Source organism: Manacus candei, unplaced genomic scaffold (genome assembly GCF_025592945.1).
Source record: "Manacus candei isolate 608988 ecotype Guabito, Panama unplaced genomic scaffold, ASM2559294v1 h1tg000094l, whole genome shotgun sequence".
Classification (NCBI taxonomy): domain Eukaryota; kingdom Metazoa; phylum Chordata; class Aves; order Passeriformes; family Pipridae; genus Manacus; species Manacus candei.
This window is the reverse complement of record NW_026138142.1, coordinates 5,033,177-5,052,776: the sequence shown is the minus strand read 5'-3', so window position 1 is coordinate 5,052,776 and position 19,600 is coordinate 5,033,177. Positions and strand designations below refer to the sequence as shown.

The following is a 19,600-nucleotide window of genomic DNA, read 5'->3' as shown; positions in this document are numbered from 1 at the left end:
GGGGGGGCGGGGCCAGGCCGGCCTATAAGCGGCGGGGGCGGGGCCTGGCGCGGCAGACGCGGCCGGTACAGGGGAGCGTGGGGACCGCGGGGAACGCAGGGCCGGGGGGGAACGGGGACAGCGGCGGGACATCTGAGGTACATCCAGGGGCAGGGGCACGGAGGAGGATGAGGGGGCTTGGGGCTGGAGCGGGGAAGGGTCCTCGCGTGGGGTCCGGGAACCTGCGGCTGCCGTGGGGAACGGTCCCCGTGTGGGGCTGGGCGGGGGCCTGGGCTGGGCTGGAACAGGGTCCCCGTGTGGGGGGCTGGAGCTGGAGTAGGGCAGAGGCCCGGAGTGGGGTAAAGGTGCCTGGGGCGGGAGCAGTGTACCCTGTACCCGTGTGGAGTGTGGGGACCTGGGGCTGGAGTGGGACAGGGTCTCCGTGTGGGTGGCAGGGCCTGGGGCTGGAGCGGTGTACCCTGTACCCGTGTGGGGTGTGTGGACCTGGGGCTGGAGTGGGACAGGGTCTCCATGTGGGGCTGGAGAGGGGGAAGGCAGCCTGGTGGTGCCCAAGGCCACTGCCTTGCCGGGAGGGATGCTGGGCCCTGTCACCTTCCCACCCATGTGCCTCCCTCCGTCGGTGACACCTCTCGTAGAGGGATCCTGTCACCTTCCCACCCGTGTTCCTCCCGCTGTGGGTGACACTTGTCACACAGACCTCACTGTTGGGTGTTGGCAAGGTCAGGGCAATCAGGGTGTGTGTTTCCTCTGCTCTGGGCCCACCCCAGTGTGAGCTGAAGGTCGTGGAAACCTCTCGGGGTGGATGAATTGATTCACTTTCAATACCCTTTTCTTGTGTAAATCCCACCCCTGGCTGTCTCCCCCTCTCCTCAGTGACCGAGTGCTCCTGTTTCCTTCTCCAAATGAGTCAGGCTAAAATTATAACTCTCATTTAGCAAACCAGGGTGGTTGTAGCAGGCATAGAGAGATCAAATCCTTTGGCCTGGCAGAGGAAATGGTCTGAGCCTTTAGTTTGAGAACCAGTCAGTCTGCTCACACGGGTGTGCAGGAAATGCTGCGTAACCAGGGAGTGCAGCCACCTTTGAAATGTCTCTTTTGCCGATGGCTACTGGCCCCTGCTTAAATGAAATTCCTGGTAGTTTATTCTGAGAGCTTGGAGTCCTTCCATGTGCCCCTGAGCTGTGTTTTGCTGTGGAGTGTGTTGGTGGTCAAAACTGGAACAGTAACAGTGGAGACTTTTCTAGCAGAGGCCTCTGTGGTGTCGCTGGGCAGAAATCATCGTTCGTTGAATGGTGTTTATGCTGACCACTGAGGAGGGAACAGGTCTGGGTGTAATCCATGTAATTCCCAGCACAAAAAGCTGGGCATTTTTGAAGGATGATCTCACTGGTTTGGTGATGATGGTTCTGTGAGTGGAGCCTTTCTCAGGGCTGTCGCTGCTTTTTATTTTCCTGGGAGGCAGGTGAGAAATCACCTGTGCATGATTTCTCCTCCTGATGTGTCCCCCCATGAGTCTGCACCTATGGAGGGCTCCAAGACTTGCTCCAGCTCCTCAGGGGTGGCTGTTGTACATCCCTGTGTTCTCCAGGAATCTGGAATTACACTGAGGTGGAATAGGCAGCTGAGGAGTTGCTGGGCAGGGCTGACCTTGTGCAGCGGCTCTCGCTTCCCTGTGGTTGCTGTTCTTGGCAGGGAGTGAGAGGGGAGATGTGAACTTTGCTGAGGTCAGAGCTGCCATAAAGGAACAGCCTGCGAAAGCCAAGTGGTGTGGCATGGAATTCCTAAAAGGAAAGGCGGGCAGTGGCCCAAGCTTTCTGTGGCTTCTCGCTGCCTGTGAGCATGGGGGGGGCACGGGAATCTGTAAAGGTGTGAAAACGAGTGGCAGAAATCTGTTGCTTCCCTATTTTTTTTTTTGTTCTGTCCTGTTCTTGCCTCTCCTGTTAAGTAACAGTCCTGCTTCCCAAGGCTTCACTTGAATTAAATCACCTGTCCATAGCTCCTGTGCTTCTATCTCACTACCTGGATAGTTGTGACTGGGGGAATACGCAAGGGATTTTCTTTCCCCAAAGATTCTCTTAATTTGGGGCTTCTAAAACCTGAAGGGAGGCTCTTTGTGTTCACAGCCACCATGTCACCCAGGCAGGAATCTGTTTATCCTGAGTATGAGACTGACAGCAGCCAGACCTCAAAGCTGATAAGGAAGTTTAAGGAGACACCGTTTGTGCCCATTGGTGAGTTTAAAAATGGGGGAAATGTGTTTGCCCAGACTGGGGAAATGTGTTTGCACAGACCTTTCTCTTCACAGGCAGTCGATGAGGTGTCAACACCATCACTGTTCACCTTCCTCCTGTGAGCAGGAAATTACTGAGAAATTACTTCCGCATTTAGGCTTGGTGATAGCAGTAATCCTTCTGCCTGGAGTGGTATTTGTCCTGCAAGAAAGAGGAAAATGTATGAGGTCTGTCACCTTAAATAAAAAACTCGAGACTTAAAAGAAAAAACCCCAAACCAACAAACCCTGAAATGTTTAGGTGAGCTTAGAAAATGTGGTTAAGTGATGCTGTCTGGTAAGGAATGTCGTGCAGGATTCTGGGAATTATGTGATCACTACAAAGTGACTTCAGAGCTAACAAAATACAAACTAGAAGGATTTAAATTACAGCCAGTTTGGTAAACATTTCAGCCCTCTGCTGCTACCCATTAGTTTAAAATGCATTCTTTTAGTAGTTTTTATTGTTACCCCAGCTTGAAGAGCTTGTAGAGTTCTCAGCCTCCCTGCTGAGAGCCCCTGAAGCTGCTGAGGAGAGCAGGGATGGGTCGTGTTCATCCTGAGAGCTTTCCTCTGACACCAGACACGTTTTGATTTCCAGCCTCCTTAAATGGAGAGCAGTTGGATCACTTGGGGTGAACTGTTCCAAGTGTTTGCCAGCAGATATCCGTCACTGGTTCCTGAGGTCACAGGACTTTGTCTCCACCTTGCTCAGGCGTACTGTGAACTCCATGAGGTCAGGTTCCCCGAAACAGACTGGCAGAACTCACCTTTGATCTGTGTCAGAGCTGGGTTGGAGGCCCTAAAACTCTTAATTGGTGTTTAATGAAGGTACCACGTGAGTTAAGGGCTTATGGCTTCCTAGTGGAACTGGTAATACTCCAGGCTCAGGGAGCCAAACTGCTTGTGCTCCTGTGAGTAAAATATACACAGCACTTAAAACTCAGCAGCCACCTTTGAACTGTGTAAATAATTGTCCTAAAAATGGAATGAAATGGATGGAATTGGAGAAGTTTGTGCATTCTGTGAGCGCATCGGGGTGCAGTGGTTGGAGCTGGCAAAGCCGGCGCCGTTTGCTCTCTTGTAGGACTGTCAGTGAACTCTATCCCTGGGAAAGGGCCCTTGCTGAGCCTCCCTCCTCAGAGCTCGGGGACAGCAGCATGTGACTTGTCCTGTCCCGGTGGCACCTGGCCAAATGTGACAACACCCAAAATAGCAGCCTCAGCAGGCGGGTGGGTACGTCAGGGAGCATCCCACACTGAGGGTCCAGCAGCAGCTGAGTGGGATTGCTGGGTGCGAGCTTCCATCCAGGAAAGGGGATGCAAGGAGCCCCTGCTCTGTCTGAAAAATATCCAAGGAATTCTGCCACTTTGACCTGCTCTCTTGACATTTTAATCTCTTGCTCTTCCCTGCACTGACTTGTGCATTGAATGAGGTAGCACTGGAGTGGAAACAGGAGGTGGGCCAGGACTTGCTGCTACACACACAAAACCAGAGGGAAACATGCTTATTTTAGGATGAGAGGCTCAAGTTGTGCCAGGGGAGGTTTAGATTGGATGTTAGAAAAAATTTCTTCACAAAAAGGGTTGTCAAGCGCTGGCACAGGGTGCCCAGGGCAGTGGTGGAGGGATTTAAAAGTCGTGTGGATGTGGCACTTGGGGACTTGGTTTAGTGCTGGGGAACAGTTGGACTCAATGACATTAAAATGGTCTCTTCCAACCTAAAGGATTCTATGATTCCCAGGATATTTTGTTTAGGTGGGTCCCCTCACTCCTCCGGATGCCCTGGATCTCCCCTCAGCAGGATGCTCTCCTTGCCTTGCAGGGATGGCTGGATTTGCTGCCGTGGTTGGATACGGGCTGTACAGGCTGAAGCACAGAGGTGACATGAAAATGTCACTCCACCTGATCCACATGCGAGTGGCAGCCCAGGGCTTCGTCGTGGGAGCCATAACGTGTGGTACGTGTGGAACGGGAGCTGGCCTGGGAAGGGGCAAACCACGGAGAGCCTCTTGGATAACACAGTGTGTGTGACATATCCTCGGGGTGGGAGTATCCAGAACATTTATTTCAGGATGTTTGTGCTCGTTCCTGGTGTTTGCTCAGCCCTTCTGGAGTTATCTGATGTTTAAGGACAAGTATTGAATGTTAAACTGCACTGACCTTGAGAGGAGGAGTTTTGAATACTTCTGGATGTGGCAAGTGAAGTTCTGCAAATGTGGAAATGAGAGGCAAAGAAAAAAAACCACTTATCTGGCATTAATATTTTCCCCTGTTGCTGTTTCTGAATTTAATGCATTAGAAAATCAGCTTGTGTAGCTTCTGAAATTAGAGGCAAAGAAAAAACCCACTTGCCTGGCATGAGTATTTTCCCCTCTTGCTGTTTCTGAATTTAATGCATTGGAAACTCAGCTTGCATGGCCTGTGATATTATATATATATTACATACCTAGTATGTGTATCTATATCTCTCTCTATATATATGTATATATTTTCAGGACTGGAATTGTGTCCCTGAACGTCCTGAGTGATTTGTACATCCCAGGTCTCACCTAAGCCTTGCAGCTGTGTACGTGTGTATATTGTGTATCCCATCAGACACTGCTTCTCCTGCTGTATTCCCAGGAGGTACAACAGGAAGGCTTGACTTTGGCTGCAAAGCAAACCAGAGTTGGGTTGGGATCAGCATTTTGATACACAGTATATTTTCACAGCCAGGTTCTCTGTACATGAAGAGCTTTGTAGCCATCACTGCTATTAGAAAAATGCAGCAGAAGAGGAAGGGAAACATTATTTCTCCTGCTGAGAATCCCTCTTTCTGTCCAGCTTTTTAACCCCATTGTTTCCTGTTTCACCCAGCTCTCCAACTGTGCTTTTGTTCCTCTCTTGCAGGTGTGCTGTATTCCATGTTCCGGGAATATGTGGTGAAGCCCAAGGAATAATGGAGAGTTTGTCTGAAGGCTCTGTCCTGGTGGTGGCCTGTGCACTGCAGCTCCAAACCTCATACCAAGGGTTTCTTGAGCAAAAAGAAAATTATACATGGCATTAGAGAATTGTTCTACTTGTGTATGGTACACTGTGCTGAAGCTGGAGGCTTAAATGACTGTGCACTGGGGGAGTGGGTATTGGGGTCTGGTTCTCTCTGATTGACACCACCACATCCCAGTTTTTAGGGGATATAGTGGAGTACAATCCCTTTATCTTACCCTTCAGCTCAATCCTAAAATTGGTGACTTCTTTGGCTGTTGTTGCCCAAAACCACAAAGTCTGAATTGGCTTCTGTCAGAGAGTGTCAGGAGTGCCCTGCTGTCATTTTTTATCCTCTGCCTCCAACTTTGTAACTTAGAAGCTTCCAGTAGCACTAAATGACTTCTAAAATATTGAGAGAGATATATAAACACCTATTTTTTTTATTTAAGGCATAAGTACTTGGTATGTCGCAGCTATTTAAATGTTATATTTATTCATTGTTAACGAAGACACGGGCTCCCTATTTTTGCTATATCAGACCCTGGGATTACTATATTTTGTAACTTTATTTACAGTGTTCTTCTGAATAACATCTAAATGTAACATTTAAAATACATATTGTGAAAACTAAGCCTTGATTTGGTGTCCTAATGCTTTTAAAGTGTTCGATCCAGCTCTGGTTTCTGCAGTGTTGTTGCCCATAGAAAATTTAAAACATTTAAATCTGAAAAGCCCCCCTCACCACCTCTGAGGTGTTAAAACCCTTCCCTGCAAGTTATTTTACACTCAACCCCCTTGTGCCTCCAACAGCAGTCACAAAAATAAAAGCCAATTTGTAAAAAAAACCTCATTTTCTCCTGTTAGCTTACATTCCACAGTGGCAGTATTAGATGTTACAGCTGTCTCTGTAAGAAATAGCACAAGGTACAAACTGCACCTGTCCGTGACATGTTGTACAGAGCAGTGGGAGGCTAAATACGAATAAAAGTGAGCCCTGGCGATAACAAGTGTTTGCCTATGGATTTGTTGGGGGGAACATTCATCCCGTTCTAGAGGGATGGCGTGAGCTGCTCTACCTGTATAAAAATGACCTGAGGGAGTGCAGCGCTCCTGGAAAGAACATTCCCAGCCGGTGGTGTCCTTGATTCCCATTTCCTACAGTCCTGCTGCCCTTGACTGCTCCCACACGGATGGAGACGGGAAGGACGCCGGGTTCGCGCTGACGCCTTTTCCTGTTCCTGCCGCCCTCCTCCCCACCGCGGGGCGGGAGAAGGAGCGGATCCCTTTTCCCGTCACGCCGAGGGGCCGGGACTGGTGCGGGAATTACGGGAACTGCGACATCGGGATGGCGGTGACGGGAGGGGAGCGGGGTGGGACCGGCATGGCGGGACCATCATGGCGGGACCATCATGGCGGCCGCGCTGAGGGGACGGGCGCATGCGCGCAACCCTTCCCGTTGCCATGGGAACCGCGTCAGGCCGGGATCGGGACCGGGACCGGGACCGGCCGCGGGATCCGGAGCCGCATCCCCGGTCCTGGCGCTGCCCAGGAGGGAAAGGGGAGACACAGGAGGGCTCTCGCGGTGCCCTCGGGGGCGGTTCGGGTAGGACGGGGGCGGGGTGGGGGGTGCTGAAAGAGGGGGTAGCCGGCCTGGGGCGAGGGGGCAGCGCGGCGCTGCCAGGTCCTGCCAGGTCACAGGGCGAGGCGGGGCGGTCACAGTTACAATTGTAGGGTTACAATTGCGATTTATAAACTAAACCACGAGAAGTTCCGCCTCAAAACGAAGAGGAACTTTACGCGGAGGGTGGCAGAGCGCTGGAACAGCTGCCCAGGGAGGGCGTGGAGTCTCTGGAGACATCCCAGTCCCACCTGGGCGCGTTCCTGTATCACCTGCTCCAGGTGACCCTGTTTTAGGAGGAGGTTGCACTGGATGATCTCCAGAGGTCCCTTCAAACCCCAGCTATTCCGGGATTCTGTGAGGAGAGGGAAGCCTGCTCTCTGCACAGCAGATCCCTCTGTGCCAGGCTTGGAGTCGGTATCCAGGTAGGAAGGGTAAAGGTTGCTCCCAAACCATCAGATAAAGAAGAAACGGCCTCAAGGTGCACCAGGGGAGGTTTAGAATGGATATTAGGGAATATTTCTTCACCAAAAGAGGCTTTGGAACAGTCTACCCAGGCAAGTGGTGGAATCACCATCCCTGGAAGTGTTCAAAAAACACATGGAAATGTCACTTGGGGACATGGTTTAGTGGTGAACTCAAGGATGGTGCTGGATTAATGGTTGGGCTCAATGATTTTAGGGAGCTTTTCCACCACAGTGTTGTGTGAAATAGCTGCACCTTGAGTACTCTGCACACTTCTGGCCTACAGATAATTCATTAATTAATCAATTAATTAATAATGTAGTGCAAGTGGTAAAAGAAATTTCTGAGAATAATTGTAAAGATGATTTAAGGTCTAAAATAGCTACTCTGCTAAGAATTCTAGGATATTTTCAGAACAGAGGCAACAACTGGTTGAAGATGTTTTTGTTTATCTTTAATATCTATAAAGTCAGTGGCTAAATCTATCAAATTTAATGAGGTCTAATAGAATTGTAAAGTTAAAAAAAAACACACAAAAAACCAAAAGGACACTGAAACCAGAAAGGCTGTCTAAATTTCATATGCAGTGTCCTTAAGTAAATGGATTCCTTATCTCCACAGGCTTTTTCCAAATCACAGAACCGACCTTAATCAATTAAAATCGATTTTCCAATCAATGTTTGTACAGTTCTTCAAGCCCCCATACCCAGAGCCCTGTGGGCTGTGCAGAGGCACTGGACTCTGCTCTTTGCTCTTTTCAATCCTTAGTGCACCTTCTCCAGTGGGTCTCAGCCCATAAGGTACACACAAGCACAGGCGTGCATTTGGGCAATTAATCAGTGCATTAATTAGTCAGTGCAGGGTGTGCCTTTGGAAGTATTAAGGGATTGGTTTTCCCAGATCAAAGGTGCACAAGGGTTTTTTTTTTACTGGCAGCAAATGTCAAACAGAAGGAGAAGGGGCTGGAATACCTCAGAAAGCTTGTTGTGTTTAGTCATCCTAAGGAAAACTTTGAGGAGCAATATTATCACTTTAATGTTATCACTCAGTGCTCAGAAATTTTGGGGAAAGGTGTAAACCACAGTCTTGGTGGCTAGTGCCTAAAGGGAGCAAAAAACACACCCAAAAATGGGGGGATTTGCACCTTTCCTGAATATGGGAAGCCCTTTAGTCAAGGAGGGGTGGATGACCCCAAACAGTCCATGTTCCTTTTAGCCACGTTGCCACACTCGCTTGGATTTGGCCCCAACCTGCTCTTCTGTAAAAATATTTATTCAAACAGATCTGTTTAAGAACATTTTAAAGCACTGAATTCTGGAGTGAAAAAGACCTGCCTGTTTAAAAGCCATTTAAGGAGAAAGGTGCTTGAAGCAGGGCCGTGGGGCTGGAGAGGAGGAGGTGGTGGGAGACTCTGCAGAGGTCAGTGAGGAAAAGCTGCAAAGCAGCTGCCAGAAGAGGATGTTTTTCAAAGCAATGCTGATCTCTGCTCTCTGTCACTTTTTATTTCGTTATGCTTTTAGTAAACAATGGAGTCAGACATAAAAGTGAACCAAGATTTTAAAAGCCAGTTTAAGGCTTATCAGAAGCAACAGCAGAGGCGGCTGCAAAATGTGATGGAGAGGAAGAAGGAAAAGCAGAACAGTCAGAAGGATAATGGCAACACAGGGGAGACTTTAGGAACCCCAGATGATCTAAACCTGTTTGAAGTAGGACAACTTGTAAATGAAGATGGCAGCAACAGGTAAAGGTGTAGCAGGACCATTCCTTCAGGAAGCCACAGAAGTATGTTTGGCTCATGATCTTATGAAACTCATTATTATTAAGTTGACAGGACACTTTCTGCCTTCACATCTTGGGCTTCTGAGAAGACTCTCCTTGTCCCTACCATGTTTACCCTCAGGGCATTGTGATTATTTATTGTCACTTATAATCAGTGTTTCACAAATGAAGGGTGCAAGGACAGAGGGGGTGAGGGTGACATGTGAGGGGCAGCCAGGTTCTGTCTGACAAAATCCAGTCATTTGGGGTCGCTGACACCCTCTGCACTGTTGGTTAGTTCCTGCCTAACCTTTAAGCAAACAGGTTCCCTGCATGAGGAATTTCCAAAGATGGATGTAGGCAAAGCAGCAAATGGGAGTAAGCCAAAGGTCTGCTGTACAAAAAAGTGTTCCCCAGGCTATCTTTGCAATATATCCTGATTTGGAGGATCACGAGATTCCCAGGATATTGGGCATTCTGGTGTGGATCTCCCTTAATCTTGAGTGTTGGGGTTTTTTTGAGCTGAGTACATAATTCAATTTACTGAAGCAGAGATCTGAAAACCCTGCTCAGATCATTTCTCTTCCTCCCAGGGTATCATCAGCCTTTCCTTCTGACCCTTTCACTAACTAGAACAGGTCTGAAGTTGGGCACATCCCAGAGATGTCTGCAGTGTTTACTATTCAGGGATTTGCTCTGTGTTAGTGGTGAAGCCAGCTGAAGAAATTCCTGCTTCTGCTCCATACTGAGCCAGCTGTTTGCTAGAAACTGGATTCACTTTCTGGGGCAATGGTACTTTTATCTCAAGTCATTTCAGTGACTTAATTTACAGCTTTAGCCTCACAGACTGTTCTGTTGGCACCACAGTGGGGTGATGGGCTGTGGTAGAGGGGCAGGAAAGAAGAGCTGGAAGCTCTGCCAAAACCAGCAACTCCTGGGTGGAAAACCAGTTAGGAGAGTTCCCTCTCCCAGAATCCAGCCTGGGGAAGGGCACCTCTCCCAAGGTTTATCCAGCCACTAACTAAGGTTTTTAGTTCCTAAGTGCTGATTTTCCCTCTGTGTTACCCTGCTTAGCTGGTTTCTCAAAGTTGCTTCCTTGAGCACCCAAGTGCTGCAGTAGAGCTGCTGTGAAGGTGGAGGGAACCCAGGATTGAACCACTGAACCTTTCAGGTGCTTCTGGGAATGTGTTGTTCGTGCTGCAAAGGAAATCTGAGTGGAAACAGGGAGCTGAGCTTCCAGGAATTAATGTTCTCACCATTGCATCATTGCCTTCTTCACACACTGGTCCCTCAGCAGGGCTGTCTGATTTGCCAAGTTGTGCTCCTGATCTGACTTCTACCAGCTGACCTCTTCCCTTCAACATTTTGTCCTGATACTCTTTAGAAGATTATGATGGAGATCTGATTTTTTTTTAAAGATTTTTGGGAGACTGATTCCCACAGTTCAGATGTTTGTCTGGTGAAGGAAAGGGGTTTGGGTGCTCCCACATCACATCCTGTGCAACGTGCATCCTCTGAGGTGCAGAATACAGGAGAGTCCCAGCAGTTCTCTGCTATTTACAGGTCAGTAGTTTGAGCCTGAGTAGTCCCAGAGTTATCATTTACCTCTGTTTCAGTGGCACTGGCTGTTAAAAGTCCCCATTTGACACAGCAGATTTATCTGTATTGCCCTTTGCTTATGTACATCAGCATTTAGCAGAAGAGTGGTTATGAGTGTATCAAATCCAGACAGGATTTGCTTCTAGAAGGGATTCACCAGGATGTGCTTTGCACTATTCCCATGAGAACACGTTAGAAACTCGTTCCAGAGGAGCAGGACTCCATATGGGCTGCAGTGGCAGTGATTTTGGCCTGTCAGTCTTGTTTATAGCAGCACTTAGAAAACATTCTCCCCTCAGAAGTCTCCCTCTCTCTGAGCCTTGGGAGTTCATTTTTCCTTCCTCCCATCCTACTCCCAAATCTTGTTTAAGGGAGTGTTTAGCTGACAGTTCTTCCCTTCTGATTTGTTCTCTCTGTAACTTTTCCCTCCCTGCTCTGTTTGGTGCTTTTAAGTGTGCTTAAGTGACACTCCCCATCACATGGAGAATCTGTAACAAGAGTTGGGAAAGACAGAGTTTAACAAAAGTTAAATTCCTTATTCAGGATAATTTATTTTTTTTGCCTAAACTGTGCACACAAGTTGGGAAATCACCTGAATTCCTGCTCACAAGCTTCACCTGCCTCTGTTTCCTTGAACTAAATGAAAAGGGTCACCTTTTGCAGCCTGTTTCTTTTGGCTGATTTTCTGCAGCTGAGGCACTTGGGTGGAATCTGCTGCCTCCTCTGTAACATGTAGGGTCATTCTGGGAAGTTTCTGGGGTGGGAAGTTTCTCAGAGGAGACTCCACCTCAGTGTGCAGTTGGGATTTCTGTGCTTTTCCTCAAGACTTGGAAGCCAGCTCTGAGGAGGACATCCCTGATCAGGTGTGTTAAGAGCTTAGAACTTTCCTTTCATGTTAATCCCATAACTGTTAAAAATCCCTTTGTCCCCGTGTCTCTAATTGGATCTGAGTTCTGTTGCTCGCTTCTGTGAGTGGTACATGTGGGAATAACTTAGTTGTGCCATTTCTCAGCTCACATTGCTGCCTGCTTTCTTCTCCTTTGTAAACAGCTGCCTTTGATCTCCCTTTGATTTGAAGCTTTGAAACAGAAGTGCATTTCTTAATTACGGATTGTGAATCCTCTCCTGGACTGACTGTGCTGTTTATGGCAGTGCTTTAAGGGGTCATTTATTCCAACAAGTGCATTTGGAGGGTGCATTTGAAAGCTCTCGAGTCCAGTGGGTGCAAAAGGCTTGCTAAAACTTTGGAATAGAAAAGATTGAGGTGATTATTGAGATATCTTGCCTGGCTGTGGCTGTGTCTGCACATACTTACTGTAACAACTGAGCTTTATCCAAATCAAATCTCCAAACTATAGAGGTTCAGGGTTACACTGTAAATAATAGAAGTCTAGGGGTCAATTCATGCAGCTGATTTAGGTGTCTGATGATACCTGAGATGCTGCAGAGCATTGGGGATTTCCACATGGGAATCATAGATTGGGCACAGGAGACCTGGAGCAGGTAGGGAGCCCAAATAGCACCTGTGTGGGGGTAACTGAATTGAGTCACAAGTTTTGTCAAGGACCCTGTGTCACGGAGATTTGATAATCCTGAATTCCCACAATGGAACTGAGCCCCTGAGGCCACAGCTCCTAGATTTTATATTTGGAGGACCCATCACGTAAGGGCAGCAAAGAGATTTAAAGTTATTAATTCTCTGGATGTCTTGGAGAGAGGAACCCCTTAAATGTTACCAACTGTACTGAAGAATAGGAGAAGCAAGGCTGTTTCTTCCCATTCAGAGGCTTTTTTTTGATATTCTGTGTTTCCAAATGAATTCTGAAAAGCACCATTAACAATACAAACTGATGCCAGTCTGTGCTGGTGGGGTTCCAAGAGAATCAGGTGAGGACACAGGAAACTGGTCTTTTATGAATTGCTCTAAAACATTCATTATTAAAGAAAGGACCCCAGGAGCAGCTTTTGTAGTCGATGCTCTGTTGGATTCTGTTGGCTTTGTTAAGCATAGAAAATAAAGCCTGAATGTCCCACATGCTGAATGCCGAGCTGCCTGATTCCCTCTGAAGAACCAGGTGAGTGAGACTGAGATGACACTGCTTGGTAACCTCAAGAGGACTGAAAATGTACCTGTTCTGTGATGTTTTGCCCCAGACTACACAAGAAAGTGCAGAACTTTTTAAGATGGAGCTAACTAAATAGATCAGATCATCAGCTTTTGTTCTTGTTTTAGGATATTCTACTTAATTCAGTAAACTCACTCCTGATAAGCTCAGCTCATCTGTCATACAGTCAGTTCATTACTTTATTTTTGGAAGTATTTGAAGCACATCACAGTGAGATTTGCCATTATGGCTTCTTTTTTTTCCCAGGTTTCTCGAGGCTGGAAACGAGCAGCTGCAGGATCAGCTTCGAGAGGTCCGAGATGAGAACTGCAGATTGTACAAACTGGTGACAGAGAAAGATTTTGAAATAAAACAACTCCAGAAAAAAGTCCAGGAGGACAGGTTGGCTTTGGCGGGTAAACACAGTAACTTCGTATTCTCACCACCTTTGTTGGATGCTGATGGCAGCAAAATGTCCCTTAAAAGAAATATGGTGCTCTTTTAGGGTACACAGTGATCTCTGTTCCCCACAGATCTGAAAACTTGTTGTTATTGGCCCAAAAAGGTGATGTTTTGTAGAAATCATATTTCAGAAAACTTTCTGTTGATGTCAATGAGCTGGGTCGCAGCTTCCTCTGCTGCATAGAGTTAAATTCCCTATTCAGGGTCCTTTTTTTTGCCTGAACAGGGTACATGTACGGTTCAAAATCGAGCTTATAAGTGGCTTGAGTGTCCTTGGAAAACTGAACTGTGCAGGCTGCACCTCCTCCACTGGGTGCCACTGTTGGTCAGGACAGTAGTGATGACCAGGCTGCTTGAGAAGGGGGAAACCAGCAACAAACAGAGCTTCACAACATTAAATTACATCTTAATTCTTAAAAACTCCCTGTAGTTGGTCCGTAGAAGAGATGATAAGCTATTCCTGGTCAGGACCAGGAGCCAGATGTGCTGTTGCAGCTTCTCTGGCTGTCTAATGCCAACCTTATTTGCATTGTGGCAAGAGGCTCCCCCACATTGCTTGGGAATGAAAAGCTTTGGTTAAGTGTGTGCAATGAATTTGGAGACCATCACAATGAAGCCCCAGCCCGGCTTTGGTAAGTTTACTACTCACTGTGGTCCTTAAAGGCCATTATTTGCTGTGAAAACTAAGGTAAAAGTAGCTCCTAGATGAGAGGGGGAGCACAAATCACATGAAGGAGTAAGAACAGTGGAAACTCTTTTAAAAAGAATAAGTTGCTTTTAAAAAACTAAATTCATGCTCTCTACAAAGTTTTTAGTAGTGATATTCTGTTCTCAGCAATATTCTGTGTAGCCCCTTTAATGTCTCTGTAGTTACATGGGACTCAGAATTCACTAAAGAGTGATCTGTCCTCCTTCATCTCACCCCATTTCTTGGGTATAATGTTCCCAGATGTCAACAGAAAAGTCATTTCTTCAGAGCACTGAAGGAGGATGAAGGAGTTAAAAGGAATGGCAGCAACCAGGTTCAGCCCTCACACACCCCACCAAGGATTTGTCATTGCAGGCTCACATTCATTGCTGATCTGGAGGTTCCTGTGGACATTGTTTGCAATTATATTGATTTTGCACAAGAGCTTTCCTTCACCTGTGTGATGTGAAAGCCAAGTGGCACTAAACAGCCAGTGCTGGGGTTTGCTTTATTTGTGACACTGATCCCAGAGCCTCTGTGAGGAGGGAGAGAATGACGTGTGTGTTTAAGAGAGCAATTAAAGGAATAATACAGTCAGGCTCCAGGGATAATCACAGGGGACATATAAATAGGCACAATGAAATTTCCTGGACATTCTCCAGGACCCAGCTGTAATATTGTGCCTGACCTTTGGGGACAGATGTCTAGAAAATGTTCACACCTCTGTTTCAGCAACTCCTCCTGTAATAAACAACCAGGCAAAGGGGAGGGTTGTCTTCTTCTGTGATATTCCAAAAAATCCTGTCCATGACTGCCCTTCCCAGCAGTGAGCAGAAAACACCTCCACCCTTCCTAGGGGGTGATGTTGCTACAGCCACTGCTGTGGCCTTGGGACACTGTGGCTGTTGCTGAAGTGTGAAATGTGGCTTTGCTGGCCCTGGTGTGATGCTGAATGAAAGGCCCAAGCATTCCAGCTGGAATCCCTGATGTCTCTTCCCTCTCTTGTTCATCTGAGTGCCTGGCACAGCTCTGGGAGGAATGGATTGGACAATAAAAGTACATTGTGCTCTGGGCAGAGAACAAAAGCATCATCTATTCTGAATCTTGCCTGTAAGACGTGACCTCTGCTTTTATGTGTCCTTTTCAGGGACTTCTGGGTTAGCTGGAGATGTTGCAGCCACCAAAATAGTGGAATTGGCCAAAAAGAACCGTGAGATAACTGCTGAGGCCGAGAGTGAAAGAGCCAAAGTGAAGCAGCTGAATCACAAAGTCAAGGAGCTGGAGAGAGAAGTGAGGCGTTTTTCTTGTTCTCTTTTTGCATCCTAAAAGATGGAAATCCAGTGTTTGGGATAGAAAATGGGTTTGACTCGTGTTCACATGTTGAATTTGCTCTTATATCCGTGTTTACTTTGGGTTCTGCCCATTTCTGTCCGTGATAGGAGAAAGAGGGGTGTGCCCTCAGCTGTTTGCTCCTCTGAAGGAGGGGCTAGGAAGGGATATCCCTAAATTATAATGACCCAAAGATTTGTTAAGCAGCAATTAGAAATGTTCATTTGTATTTGAAGCACAAGGTTTTTCTGATTATTTTTTTGTGTGTGAGGAGGAGCAAATTTCACCCCAGTATGTCTTAGATTCCCACCTCATTAATACCAGTCAGGAATTTGTACTCTATTCTTCTAAGCTTCATTCATCCACATAAATAAAGCTGTTTTCTGGCACAAGTATTTATAGAACTGAGACATCAACAAACTAGATCATGTAAGACAGCGAATCTTCGCTCAGGCAGATTGATTTTTCTGGTTTACTATGATTTTTTATATGTGCCAACCTTTCACAGGAATAATTTTACTCAAGTGACTGCTGAAATGAAAATTGGATGCCTTGATGTCAATCTTTACTTTGTCCTTTACTTTGTCCTCTTCCTTACACAATATTGGTGAATTTTTTTATAATTTTCAATTTTTTTTTATGAACTTTGCTTTCTTAGAAGACATCAGTTACATGGATCAATTATGTTTATCATGCTGACAGATGCATTTTGACTCCATCTTTCACAGTCACTTATTATCATAAGTCATGCATCTATCTGAATTTTACCCCAGTTACCTGAGAGATCAAGAAGTCATAGATTGAATTAAATTTTGGAGAACTCCTGCATAAATCCAGAGTGTTCTGGTCAGAGGGGTCTTGTCAAACAGTTGGCAGGTTGGCAGAGAAGCATCAGGTGTAGGTTGGGACCTACAAAATCCCACAAGGAGTGGAGCAAGTCATGAATAATTTAAAGGAAAACCAACTTGGTTCTAATGCTCTACTGCAGGGGTGTGATGACCATTATTCAAACAGAAATTTAAAATATTCTCAGACATAGAATATATATAATATATATAAAATAATCCCAGATTTTGACCCAAAAAGAAAGTACCACAGACATTTCAGGAAAGGAAATATAACTCAAAGAAAAAAGAAAATTTTCAAGAAACAATAATTATTTATCAAAGCAGAGATGGACATTTTATATATGAACAAATCTGTCCCCAGACACCAGGAAAATCAAAATAAAAACTAAATACAATAATGTGCCTCATGTGAGGTGAACCACAATGTGAACTCTACTGAAACTGTGCCCTGGTCCATGGTTTGTATTTTCTCCACCTACTTTGGGGTGTCTCTCCTCTAAATTAATGGTGACTAGCTGAGTTTGTGGGTTTTGTTCAGTAGAACTATATGAAAATATAAAAGATGGGTAAAATTAAAACAATATTGGACAGTGGGAGGTATTTACCAAAAATGTTGAGTGATAGATAGAAAACACTGTTATTTTACGTATTTTTAGCTCTTTGCTTGCATGAAAACTGAGTGTTTTAACATGATTATGTTCCCCCAAACAGAATGGAAGGTGTGGCCACTGAGCAATCACTTGGCAAGGGGTTTTGCATGTAAGCAAAGACTGCAGAGGGATGTTTGCAGAAAACTTCCATAGAATTTGGGCCAAAAGCTGCCAAATCCAGTTGGAATTCCTCATTCTCAGTCCATTGACTGCAGGAGTTTATGAGCTGGATAGAAAGGGTGGCCCTAACTCATAAGAAGGGGTGATTTTAGAGCTCTGAGTTTCCCCAGATGCTGCTTTAATGAAAAAGCTGTTCTTTTATTCAGGCAAATAATTGAGATTTTTCCACCCACCTCAAAGAATGAAGTCCCAACCCTTTTAAAGCAACACTTCCTGGCCTTTCCAGCTCCAAATTCCTATGCTCCCATGCAGTAAGAAGTCTTTGCAACCTCAGCACAGGGCTTGATTCGGGGCAGGAGGGGCTGTATGTCTGCCTTCCTTTGCTGTGATGAGCAATAGGGGACATATTCTTTATTCTTCATGGGCTAAAAAATGCTACCTTAGAGCTATCAGCTAAAGAAAAAGAGCCTTAACACCATTAAATCTCAGCTGTAGGGCATCAAGTAGTCATTTCTCCTTTTATATTCCTCTGGTGAGTAGAATATGTGCTTTTTATGAAATATCCTGGGCTGGGCAGGATTTACATTTGTGTATATAAACACTAATTTTATGTACCTATGGCAATAAAATGCCCCAGGAATCTCTATACTTGAAATCTGATCCCATCTCACCAAGTCAGAGACATTTGTTGAAGTTATTCCACAATAAAATAACCCATGACTCTTTGGGAAGCATTCCAGGGAAAAAATATTCTTTCCTACTGACTGTGTTTAAAAACAAGGGAAAATTAATTATTTTTTATAGAGTTAATAAACATCCATATTTTAATTTTTTACTAGTTAACACACCATAGAGAGATGCTCTTCACTGCATCCATTGTACAATAACAATGTTTGGGGTTTTTTTTCCAGCTACAGGCAGCTGTAGAAAAAATACATTCCCTTGGTGGTGGTGGAATCAAGGAATCAACTCTGAAGATGCTGGAAGAAAACTTGGTATGAATTGTAACTGAAGAGAGGAAATCAGAAGCTGATACTCAGTGCAGTCCTTTCCTTAGGACAAGGATGTGACTCTGTCACCAGTTTTGTGACCATGTTCAGTTTATACTTCCTGAATACCCCAAAAATCAGGGAGGAAATGGGTGTGGAAGGACAGATTTCTGTGATCCTGATAAATGTGTGGTTCTTAATCACTTCAGTTTTCCCCTGAGGATTCTGTTCTTACCGAGTACATTCTTCTCTTCACAGGCTGAGAGTCCAGAGGTGAAAGCCCTGCAAGAAAAATTAAACACAGCCAACTTTAAAGCCATGGAATATCGGAACCAGCTCCAATCCTCCAGACAGGAACTGAAGATGACCCAAAAGGTACCATTTCAGGATGCATTTAAATTCTCATTTAATTATGTGTTTGGTTTTAATGCAGGTTTCAGTCCCATGGAAATCAATGGGATTAAAAACTGCTGGAAATAAAGCACGTGTTTAAATAGTTTGTTGGAGTGACATCCAGAATAACCTTTCCCTCTTTGATTCAGGATGGATTTAAGTGTTTCTATGTGCTCTGTTTCCCCTGGTTTCCTTAGTTTGTGTAAGAGACCTGCAATGCAGATCAGAGTAGAGAGTATGGTCCTAAAAATAGAACTCTGCTGACCTTTTTATAAATAATTTAAATGCTCTCCATACTAAGTTTAGCTGTGTCAGAATTGTGCAAGGGAATTTGGCTCAATTCCTGATGGCAAGGGTGTGTATTTAGACAAATTTAGGCAAATAAATGCCCTATTTAATTATGGTTAAATATTCATTATATAAAAAATAACAGCATATATTGAAAACTGTTAGTAATGCTTGTGTTTACTGCTAGAGAGAGCCCCAACACTTCTATTCAAGCCTCACTGTTGGTGTTAATCCCCTTTTTCACAGCTCTTGGCAAATGAAATTGGGGAAGATGTGAATATTCAAAGTCTCTTGGCCAATTCTGGCAGCTGGCGTGGGCGGGCCCAGCAGATCCTCGTTCTCCAAAACAAGGTGAGTGAAGACTCTGGGTGGTGCCACCTCAGCTGGAAGCTGGAATTCTCTTTCTAAGTATTGATATCACCTCAATTTAAGGTAAAGGTACTGTTAATTCTTCATTAATTCTTAAAATCTACAGTAATTACTCTATTGCAACCATGCAAGGTTGGGTATTTAACTGGGAATCTTTCACATCTGTGTGAAATGAGTGAGTTGAGTGACCCTGGAGAGCTGTGGCAGCTGAGTTAAAATCCCAGGGTGTTTTGAAGGTGCTTCCCTCCACTGAGAACAGAAGGAGCCCTGTCAGTGTCTGTGCTCTGACTTAGACACCTTTGTTCAGTGCCTAAAGTCAGATGGGAAGAATTGAGGCCAGATAAGATTTTCAAGTTGTTCCTTAGGGAGCTTCAGTAAAGTCTTTAACTCCTGAATCTTCTGAAGGGCTGAAATGTCAGCTGGAGACAAGGAGGCAGCTTTGTCTGCATCTAAATAAAACTTCTCTCAGGCAATTTGATACATAATTTTCCTACTTTTCTGCTATTTAATTATATGCCATCAAACTGTGATTTCTGCACTCTGATTGACTGGGGTTGTTAACCTCTGCTTTCCCTTGATCAAATCACATTTTCTTCTGTTCTACCCCCTGCCTGGGGTTCATCTGAAGACTGTACATACTGTTCTCTGCTCTAAAGCAGAGACTTCTTTCTGAGACAGTCT

General features: G+C 45.4%; 2 protein-coding genes across 4 annotated transcripts in view; both read left to right on the top strand.

The window, feature by feature from the left end:
- Nucleotides 1–35: 35 nt before the first annotated feature.
- On the top strand, nucleotides 36–6,073 carry HIGD1A (HIG1 hypoxia inducible domain family member 1A). Its single transcript, XM_051768428.1, has 4 exons — nucleotides 36–137; nucleotides 2,124–2,231; nucleotides 4,094–4,228; nucleotides 5,161–6,073. Exons 2-4 carry the CDS (start codon nucleotides 2,129–2,131, stop codon nucleotides 5,208–5,210), a joined length of 288 nt encoding a protein of 95 aa, XP_051624388.1. The 5' UTR covers nucleotides 36–137; nucleotides 2,124–2,128; the 3' UTR covers nucleotides 5,211–6,073.
- A 641-nt stretch (nucleotides 6,074–6,714) lies between these two features.
- The window catches only part of CCDC13 (coiled-coil domain containing 13), a 29,152-nt gene continuing 16,266 nt past the window's right edge, over nucleotides 6,715–19,600 (top strand). The window contains exons 1-7 of one of the 3 annotated variants that reach the window (XM_051768360.1): nucleotides 6,715–6,841; nucleotides 8,842–9,062; nucleotides 13,051–13,199; nucleotides 15,081–15,223; nucleotides 17,792–17,875; nucleotides 18,128–18,244; nucleotides 18,797–18,901. In XM_051768360.1, the coding sequence (XP_051624320.1) occupies nucleotides 8,848–9,062; nucleotides 13,051–13,199; nucleotides 15,081–15,223; nucleotides 17,792–17,875; nucleotides 18,128–18,244; nucleotides 18,797–18,901 (813 nt within the window). In that variant the 5' untranslated portion in view covers nucleotides 6,715–6,841; nucleotides 8,842–8,847. Of the gene's footprint in view, nucleotides 6,842–6,909; nucleotides 7,282–7,322; nucleotides 8,741–8,841; nucleotides 9,063–13,050; nucleotides 13,200–15,080; nucleotides 15,224–17,791; nucleotides 17,876–18,127; nucleotides 18,245–18,796; nucleotides 18,902–19,600 lie in introns of those variants that run through there. The other 2 variants (XM_051768359.1, XM_051768358.1) reach the window with 2 other exon arrangements.

Coding starts and splice junctions, on each gene's coding strand:
- HIGD1A (XM_051768428.1), top strand. CDS start 2,129: ATGTCACCCAGGCAGGAATCTGTTTATCCTGAGTATGAGACTGACAGC. Junction 2,232..4,093: donor GACACCGTTTGTGCCCATTG/GTGAGTTTAAAA, acceptor CTTGCCTTGCAG/GGATGGCTGGATTTGCTGCC. Junction 4,229..5,160: donor CGTGGGAGCCATAACGTGTG/GTACGTGTGGAA, acceptor CCTCTCTTGCAG/GTGTGCTGTATTCCATGTTC.